This window comes from Xenopus laevis, chromosome 7S (assembly GCF_017654675.1).
Source record: "Xenopus laevis strain J_2021 chromosome 7S, Xenopus_laevis_v10.1, whole genome shotgun sequence".
Taxonomy (NCBI): domain Eukaryota; kingdom Metazoa; phylum Chordata; class Amphibia; order Anura; family Pipidae; genus Xenopus; species Xenopus laevis.
In genome coordinates this window covers 19,695,001-19,705,229 of record NC_054384.1, presented here as the reverse complement: position 1 = coordinate 19,705,229, position 10,229 = coordinate 19,695,001, and the positions used below count along the sequence as shown (strand labels likewise).

Below are 10,229 nucleotides of genomic sequence, written 5' to 3'. Positions count from 1 at the left end.
TTTTATCTCATTATAAATATAACTGACTTTAGACTGAACTTGCAGAATTGGAATCCAGGGGAGAGATCCGACTGTTCCTTCATTCCTGTGCTGTGCTTGCGGGCAGACCTGTTTCTCTCTCTCTGGGCGATTTGATTGTGACCCCAAACAGGGGAATTATACGACCAGGGATGAGTTTCTCTTCCTAAGGAGCCTGATCATGTGGCTTTTATTTAATTTCTGCATAAAATGTAGAAATAGTCAAGCTTGCCAAGTCCTGGGGTGCAGCTGAGCTGTCTTTTACTTATTCACAGACAGAGGCCACTGAAGTGACGCTTGTTATTTTGGATGAATCGTCTGACCAAGGCTGTAGGTTCTGCAGGGCATAGAGGGAAGAGTTGTGGAGGCAGATGGGGTCCTGCTGGAGGGGCTGGTTTATAGTTTTCTGAAAGGCCTCCTGTTGGAGCTGCAGGAGGATCCTGTTTGCCTGCTGCCTCTCTGCTTCCCGTTCCTCTGCTGTCTGTCTCCTGGGCAGATAAACAGAGAGGAGAATGTTAGGATGTCCATGGATATACACACATATCATTCAGCTGCTTCCATTATCTGGAAACCAATTATCCAGAAGCTCTGAATTATGGGAAGGCCCATCTCCCATAAACTCGATTTTATCCAACTATTTCACATTTTAATCTGCATCTGTATATAACATACAGTAGTTCTCTGATACCCCAAATCCTTGAATAATGTGTAAAATGTATCCCTGAATGTATTCCTGAACAATGACATAACAGCATATTATAAAACGATGATTTACCCCATAAAGTAACTGTATATTAGTGACTTGGGCATTCCATGACCTGTATAAAAGCACTCAGCTTGCAGGCAGCCTTGTATGAACTTTTATAAAATTGTATAAAATGTTTCTTATATTTAATAAATGGTGTAGGAGTGTATATTAATACTAGTAGTAGTAATGATAATAACACGATTACGCAACTGCAAGAATAATCCAGAATCAGGAGCATAACTACAGAGGAAGCAGACCCTGCAGCTGCAGGGGGGCCTAGGAGGTATAGGGGCCCCATGAGGACCTAATTAATTAGTAATGTATTAACAGGACAACCTTTTGAGTTTGGGGGCCCCTCAAATTATTTTGCTGTGGGGCCCAGTAACATCTAGTTATGCCACTGTACAGAATAATATAATTATTATTGCTATTATTATAATTGTTATTAATAATAATAATAATAATACGGTATTGGTGTGTATGATATATTAATAATTAGCAATATTAAATTTCATCTCTGATTGTTTATTTTCTTATTTCTGCAAACTACAATTACATAATTTGATCCCATAACTGAATATATGGACTACACACAGATCACTACAGATTATTCATAGGAGCAACTTTTGCTTTCCTTAAGGGCTAGTCCACACGGGGAGATAGCGACGCGTTTGCGGTCGCGGCGACAAAGCGCCGCGACAGTCGCCGCGACCGGTGCAGGCGACAGTTTTGTATGGGCGCCTATGTAAAAACGCCTGTGCTAACCACACGAGGCGATGCGCTTTTCAACAGTCGCCTGAAAATGCCTCGCCAGGCTTTTTCAGGCGACTGTTGAAAAGCGCATCGCCTCGTGTGGTTAGCACAGGCGTTTTTACATAGGCGCCCATACAAAACTGCCGCCTGCGCCGGTCGCGGCGACTGTCGCGGCGCTTTGTCGCCGCGACCGCAAACGCGTCGCTATCTCCCCGTGTGGAATAGCCCTTAATAGTGCCCGCAGGAAGAGAAGAGCTTTAGGTGCATCAAACTTGAGGGTTTGTGTTACATGAGGCAACAGACAGACAGGCCGCGCAGTGCAGGGATGGAGAGGCTGAGATGGAGTCTGGAGATGATGCAGAAGAATGGACAAGTGCAAAGATGGAAAGGCGCACGGATAGAGAAGCACAGGAGCACACTATTCACAAGGGCAACTAATGCATTTGATGGATAATGGCTTTGGGTGGTAAGTTATATGGTGATATATGAACTGAAATCTTAGGGAATGAATATCAGCGAATTAATCGGCACTAGATGGATGGAGAGAGATAAACGAATGAGCCTACTGAGGTGGCATGACTAGCAGTCATTAGAGGTAGATGCAAAGCAGGAACTAAGGGTTAGGCCCTGCCTCTACCTCCTATGACAGCTATCCTACACCCTAGTCCGCCACTGAAAAAGCTGAAGTCCTCCTTTGCGCACAGTTACGCATGCGCGTCCTCGTTTGCGCACGGTTGCGCATGTGCGTCCTCGTTTACGCACGGTTGCGCATGTGCGTCCTCGTTTACGCACGGTTGCGCATGTGCGTCCTCGTTTACGCGCGGCTACGCATTTGCGTCCTCGGTTGCGCACGGTTGCGTATGTGCGTCCTCGTTTACACATGTGCGTCCTCGTTTACGCACGGTTGCGCATGTGCGTCCTCGCTTACGCATGTGCGTCCTCGCTTGCGCACGGTTACGCATGTGCGTCCTTGTTTACGCACTGTTGTGCATGTGCGTCCTCGTTTACGCAGGGGCGCGTGGTTGGTGGGGCGGAACGTGCCTGGCCGCTATTGCCCTGCACTGGGTAGAGGTAACATCTGTGGGCGCTGGTGCGCAAAGAAGATGGGGAATTTGGATGGTGTCACTGGCTTGTTGCTGCAGGGAAAAATCATACCTCCCAACTGTCCCTTTTTCGGAGGGACAGTCCCTCTTTTTACTGCTCAACCCGCTGTCCCTCATTTGTACTGGAAAGTCCCTCTTTTCTCTGCACTGAACAGCCAGAAAAAGAAACAAAGTTTCTCACTTAATTGGCTTTTAGCAGAGAGCCCAGAACACCTAACAGGTGCAAATACAATACTTTGTAACAATTTTGAGACACAAAAACACAGTTTAGATAAGGAGAAATATTTTCAAACTTTTAATAACCTGCCAAATTTTGTAAAACAAACATGGTAATTAGGGGGTGTGGCCACAGAAAGGGGTGTGGTCAAAAAAATTGCTGCGCTACGTGCGGAAAAATTTTTTTTTGTCCCTCTTTTTACTTCTGAAATGTTGGGAGGTATGGAAAAATAAGTGGGTGACATTATAGACTTTAAACTAGTGACAGGGCCTACTGTATCGCTGGCCATTGTATGGTCAGATGTGTAGGTAATAGCGAGTCCTGCTCTATAGATCCCGCAAGTAACACTGACCCTTCCTTCCCACGATTAAATCCGCGGTTATAGGTTTAGCGTTTCCTCGCTGTAGATGTGCACAAATGTGAAGAAACAGGGAATATCCGCTGTGTACATATTATCTCGACCTTAGAACATTTATTGCATAAAATATCTCACGAGGAAGGTTGTACGGGCAGCAATGACCTGGGAAAGGACATATCATGACACAGATTTACATTATCCTTAGAGCAGCGCCTGATTGCTGACTTATGTCCTGTTGTAAGGCTATTGCAAAGGAGGGATTTAAAAATACCAAACACTATGACAATTTAGAATTCTAGATATTTGCGGGGTCTTTCCCAGAAAACTCAGCTCTCCTGTGCACTTTCACTACAAACTTTTCACCAGTTCTAGTAACCCATAGTAACCAATCAGTGGGTTGCATTTACTGCTCTGTCACTGGAAAGGACGCACCTGATTGGCTGTTATGGATCGCTAGACCTGGAGCACATTTCTTTACATCACCTCCCATGGGCACAGGGACAGGCACCATAATTGAAAAGTGGGCCATAGTAATACTAATTCTTTTCAGAGATTCCTTTATGCTTGTACTCTTTAGCTTAGCCAGCTCTCAACAGCAGTTACTCGGAAGCCCAATACAACTACAACTCCCAAAAGTCCTAGAGAGCACACACATACTATAAAAACCCTAAAGGGGTTGTTCGCCTTTAAGTTAACGTACTATAAAATGGCCAATTCTAAGCAACTTTTCAATTGGTTTTCATTATTTATTTTTTATAGTTTTATAATTACAGTATTTGCCTTTTTCTTCTGACGCTTTGCAGCTTTCAAATGGGCGTCGCTGACCCCTTATAAGAAACAAATGCTCTGTAAGGCTACACGTTTATTGTTATTGCTAATTTTTATCACTCATCTTTCTATTCAGGCCCTCTCATATTCATATTGCAGTCTCTTATTCAAAAGTACTGCATGGTTGCTAGGGTAATTTGAACCCTAGCAACCACATTGCTGAAACTGCAAACTCGAGAGCTGCTAAATAAAAAAGCTAAATAACTCAAAAACCATAAATAATAAAAAATGAAAACCATTTGTCTCTATTTTCATTATAAAAAATAGGTAATTGTTGCATACACCAATAGTTTCCAAACCAGCACTCCCTTTGGTGAAAAGGTGTAATTTTTATTATTGCATAGTATCTGTTTATTGCACAGATACTATGCAATAATAAAAATTACACTTTTTCACCAAAGGGAGTGCTGGTTTGGAAACTAATGGTGTGTATATATATATATATTATATATATATATATATATATATATATATATATATATATATAAATAAACGATGTATCTAACATTGCAGTGTTACCAGTATTGGGATGCAAATGCAAAAATATACAATTGCCCAATGAACAAATTCTAAATTTTTTTAAGCATTTTCCCAATTTACATTCAATATACATTTTCCATGGTTTAAAAGTTAGCTTTAAATGTAACTGCTATTCCAAGAAGCATCTGTCCTGTTGTATTATTATATGCCCTACTGGTTCTGACTTCTGAAACAATGTAGCAGAAGGCAGCTAGTTAAAAGACCTGTGAAAACCATGTGCGCGTGACCTGCTACATTGTTTCAAGAGCCAGAACCGGCAGTGCAGAAAGAGGCAGAAACATGCTGCTTTCAATGTGTATTGGAAAGCAGCTTAGAATGAATGGGCCTCTTTTTAATTTTTTTTTTAATCAACCTTTGGTACTAATGAGACTATAAATATAGGTTACATTCTGGTAATGCCAAATATAATTAACTCTGTAAAAAAAGCAAAACCAAAAAGGCGGTGACTTGGTTACAATCATTTTTCTTCTGAGCCAAAAAGGGGCAAGATCATTCCACTGATTTAAAAATGACAAAATCAACGTGCGACAATAATATGCGACTGATTACCGACGATTTGTAACTGAAGTCAATCTGGAGCAGCAATTTCCTGATGAATGTGCAGCGTAATAAATAATATACTCAAATGCTTCCCCAGATAGAAATCTAGTTTATGAATATTTGATAGGGGTGTTCCGCACACAGCAATCTACTCGGGCCATCTATCCAATAATTACATGCATTTATTATTTACAATTGATGCAGATGCCTTTTTTTTACATATTTGCCAAGGCGCAAAAGGCAGAGTTAGGAAGCAGAGATCTCATGCACAGGAGACAAGGATAGGGGTTAATTATCTCGATGATTCTGCTAATGATCAGTCATTAAGCTGTGGGAATGAATGGCTCTTTTTCTAATTACTGTCTCCAAATGAAAACACACATATTCCAAGCGAGTCAAAGTAATTGGGGTTTTGTTAGGGACAAATCCAATAATGTTCTTCACTGTGGCCTCATACTGCATGTGTGTCCTCTGCAACTGCATATTGTGACTTCCACTGGCAGGGACATACAACATTCATCATCTATTCTATATCTATCATATACACTATATATATATATATATATAGTCATATGGTACACCGGCACTCACCCTCACTGGATATATATATATATATATAAATGAAAGTGGAGATTTATTGGTGATCCAACGTTTCGGCTCCGCACAGGAGCCTTCGTCAGGGCTTTCAGGTCTTTTCCCTGAGGAAGGCTCCTATGCGGAGCCGAAATGTTGGATCACCGATAAATCTCCACTTTCATTTGAATTATTGACTTGATGTATTTCGTTGGAGTGCCGTCAATCCCTGCTTTTTGTCTACATACCATTCTGTTTGATTATATATATATATATATATATATATATATATATATATATATATATATATATATATATATATATATATCAAACAAGGGAAAGTTGTGCTCACCACTAATTTTTAAAACCATTAGGCGGGGGTGCGATGAGGCTGTGACCACAAAATACATATAGACAAATACAAGAGTCCTCTGCACTCAACCCATTATCAATATATTTAAGACAGAGACATTTTGTGCATACTGCTACTGAAAAATGTCTTACCCTTTAAACAAAACAGGGATTGTTTGTCCATATATTGCAATATATTTAAGCTGGCCAACTACGTCAAAGTCATCCCATATCTGGCCAGTCCTACGCTTAATTTTCATCTGATTCATTAAGAATTCTATTGCTTAATTATACATTTTACAAAGGGACTAAGTTTTACCTGCAACTTACTAGCTGCTTTCAAAGTAAAACTCCCAAACTTTGCTGCCCTTTTATTAGACAACAGTGGGATCACCTGACTATAGCTGTGTCCTTGACAAAGGCCCACACAAGAGTGATGTTTGAATAAAGAAAATCTTGATAAAAACTTTTGGAGTGCTGGTCCATATTGAAATATATATATGGGATCAGCACACTGGTAAAGGTGAATTAAAGTGTTTTCATTTGTAACACAGCATTGTCCAACGTTTCGGTCCCACCTTGGGACCTTTATCAAGGATGATGTGCTCTGAGTGAACAATAGTTTAAATACCCTCCCCCTCTTGTGAATTTTGGCGCCCTCATGACGTCATCAGTTCTTTTACAGTTGTTTGTTTCCACAAATAAAGTTCATTCATTGTCAGTGCAAAGTGTCATTCCCATTTTCCACCATCGGGTGTCAGTGTTGTGCTCCAGTGCAAAGTCTTTCATGTATATATCGATTGTATCATTCCAATTGATCGTGCACCTTGCCTGCGACAAAGACAGAGTGCGGACACCAAAGCATCTTATATATATATATCTATATATATATATATATATATATATATTATTAATTATATATATATATATTATAATATATATATATATTATAATATATATACACATAAATAAAATATCTGTCATCTATACATTGTTTACTATCCTTTAATGTATACAAGGTGCATGGTTTCTAGTGGGTTAAACCACAATTAATGGTTAAACAATGTTGTCAAACAATGTGAATTTGTAAATGTATATGTATATATATAAATATGGTATTGTCACTAAGGGGCAGATTTACTAAGCGCAAGTGAAGGATTCGAATGAAAAAATTCGAATTTCGACCATCGAATGGGTCGAATTCGATCGAATCAAATTATTCGAACCATTCAAAGTAAAAATCGTTCGACTATTCGAACGTTCGATAGTCGGTCTCCTTAAAAAATACTTCGACTACATACTTCGCCACAAAGTTTTTTGTGGTCGAATAAAAATCCTTCGATCGATTGCTTAAAATCGTTCGATTCGAAGGATTTTATCGCTCGATCAAACGATTTTTATTTGATCATTCGATCGAAGTATTTGCAGTAAATCCTTCGAATTCGAAGGGATTTTACTTCGAATTCGAAGGGATTTTACTTCGCGGGTCCAAGTCGAGGGTTTTTTAACCCTCGAAATTCGACCCTTAGTAAATCTGCCCCTAATTGTGGTGTGCAATTCACAACACGTTTATGTCTATGACTTTACAATAGTTACAGGGTGCAGCCAGCTGTAGGTACTGTACACTTCTAAAACACTAAGTCGGTCAAAAAACTTCAAAGAGTGATAACGTGAAGGATCTATCTCTCACGCACTTAAAAATAAATAAATCCCAATGCATTTTTTATATATTTTTTAGAGAGGCATCAACTGCCTCTATTGCAGTTTTACAGAGAAAGAAGCAATGCTGATTTCTTCATTTTTTTCCCAGGGGACCCAGTTCCCTGGCACTGTGGCACATTCAAAAGTTAGAATTAACTAGCCGTATATAGAGCATAAAGAGAATTTTGGACATAAACATGTGAGCACAATTTTTTGGAGGGTAGTATTAATACAAAATTGTGCTTGTACTGTAGCTTTAAGTAATGAGATTGTCCGTTTCAAGCCACCACATGCGTTCTGCGTGCTCATGTCGGGGGAGATAATATGAACACTTTAACCCTTGCACGTTGCACACCAATCATCCCATGGAGCTTTGTATGTGTGCAGAACTGTGTTTATCTGAAGGATAATATATATGTGTGTGTGTGTGTGTATATCACTATACCTATGTGTGTGTGGTTTACTAAATAAATAAGTGTATGGTTAATATATGTTCAAGTATATGTTTGAATGCTAACTCTCTTGTTTAAAAATATGTCTATTCTGTAATCAGATAATGGAATTTGCCACTGTAGTACTGAAAAAAAGAAAAAAAAAATATATATATATATATAATACTAGAGACTAGTGAAGTACAGTACTGAACAGGTCTTGTGCAAACAAAAATAAGTTTTTTTTAATTTAATTTATTCGTTTGTAAATTAAATTTTAAAAAAACTTACTTTTGTTTGCACAAGACCTGTTCAGTACTGTACTTCACTGGACTATTACATTATTTGTTACCAGCACCCAGGCAGACGATATATTTTTGTTTGAGTGCTCCTCTATTGGGACTAATAACCAATAAATGAAATAAAAAAACTTATTTTTGTTTGCACAAGACCTGTTCCGTACTATACTTCAATAGACTCTAGTATATTTTATATATATATATATATATATATATATATATATATATATATATATATATATATCATGCATAATATAAATAATATACTAACTCTGAGTGTGCCAGTCTTTACCTTTTGCTTTAAATATTTGGCACCCAGATTTGTGGACTGCACCTATATAACTGTGTGTGTGTGTGTGTGTGTGTGTGTGTGTGTGTGTGTGTGTGTGTGTGTGTGTGTGTGTGTGTGTGTGTGTGTGTGTGTGTGTGTGTGTGTGTGTGTGTGTGTGTATATATGTTTATATATATATATATATATGTGTGTGTGTTTGTGTATATATATATATATATATAATTAATATTTTAATTAGAGAGTAAGCAAACTAAACATTATTAAAACAATTACAATACGATACAATGATGATAACTGTAATTTGGCATTAAATACACATAAATATTTTGCACTGTGTGCTAGCACCCATAATGCCAAAATGAAATAAGCAATTTAATAAGTCGACACATATTTACATTATATTTAGATGCAATTCTATAGCCAAATGAGCACATAATAAACGTTGTAGATTCAAACTGGCAGTAGTATTGCTAATACTATATAGAAAATGTTTATACACAAGTTCATTGCCAAAAGGAATTCTCTACTCCCAATAAATGGGTGCGTCATTAGTAAGGTTTCCACCCAGTCCCCCAGCCCGTTGCTCAGTATAAATAAAGAATAAAAGGCGAATTTGGTTAAACATTCCATAATTCGATCACAGCCAGAAAATTTATTAAAATAGCACACTATCAGTAATTCGGTGCCAAAATGTAAAGTAAGATGCTATTTTATGGCTAAAAAGAAGGAAGTATTCCCTGCTAAATTGCAGTTTAACACTATGGAATACTAAAGGTATTAATACACCTAACCAGTTTCTTTCATTTACCTGGGTCAGTTAATTTGATTTAATTGTTGAAAATCCCTGCTTCTCTGTTACACAAGTAACCCCAATTAATTCTCATCAATCACATTAAAATAACGTGATAAAAAAAAAAAGTGGGTCTGGGTATATGGTACTTATCAAACGAATGGATGACTGCAGTGCTGCTTAAAATAAAATATAAAAGTAAGCAGAACTGGTAGCAGATTGAATCCGAAGAATTTTCTCACCCTAAATAAGGTAAAAGTAAGTTAGCCGTTTGCATTGGTCTCTTCAAATGGTTCCCTAAAGATTAACTCTTTCCACGGTACAAATGTTGGAAACTTGTTTTCATCTGGCCTATTATTCTCTGCGTCTGGGGCAAGTCTGCAGCAAGAACGCAATTGCTACACAATATTAGTTGTTTAGGAGCTGACATAGAACGTCTGTAGATATATATTTCATATCAGAGCAGTCATAACCAACAAGGCTCCCAGACCACAAATAATAAAAAATGAAAACCAATTGCAAATTGTCTCAGAATATCACTCTCTACATCCTACTAACAGTTATTTCAAAGGTGAACCACCCCTTTAATAAAGAACTGTGAATAAGGATGGTACCTGTGGCCAAGCAAATGACCTACCTCCATTTAGTTCTTCTGTTCTGGAACCAGGTTTTAACTTGTGCATCTGT

General features: G+C 38.2%; 1 protein-coding gene across 2 annotated transcripts in view; it reads right to left on the bottom strand.

Annotated features, from left to right (window-relative positions):
• Positions 1-240: 240 nt before the first annotated feature.
• Positions 241-10,229, bottom strand: part of LOC108697427 (T-cell leukemia homeobox protein 1) — a 14,033-nt gene continuing 4,044 nt past the window's right edge. For both annotated transcript variants that reach the window (XM_018227453.2, XM_041570956.1), the window contains exons 2-3: positions 10,180-10,229; positions 241-506 (exon numbers count right to left, since the gene is read on the bottom strand). The exon at positions 10,180-10,229 is cut by the window's right edge. In XM_018227453.2, the coding sequence (XP_018082942.1) occupies positions 284-506; positions 10,180-10,229 (273 nt within the window). In that variant the 3' untranslated portion in view covers positions 241-283. The remainder of the gene's footprint in view (positions 507-10,179) is intronic.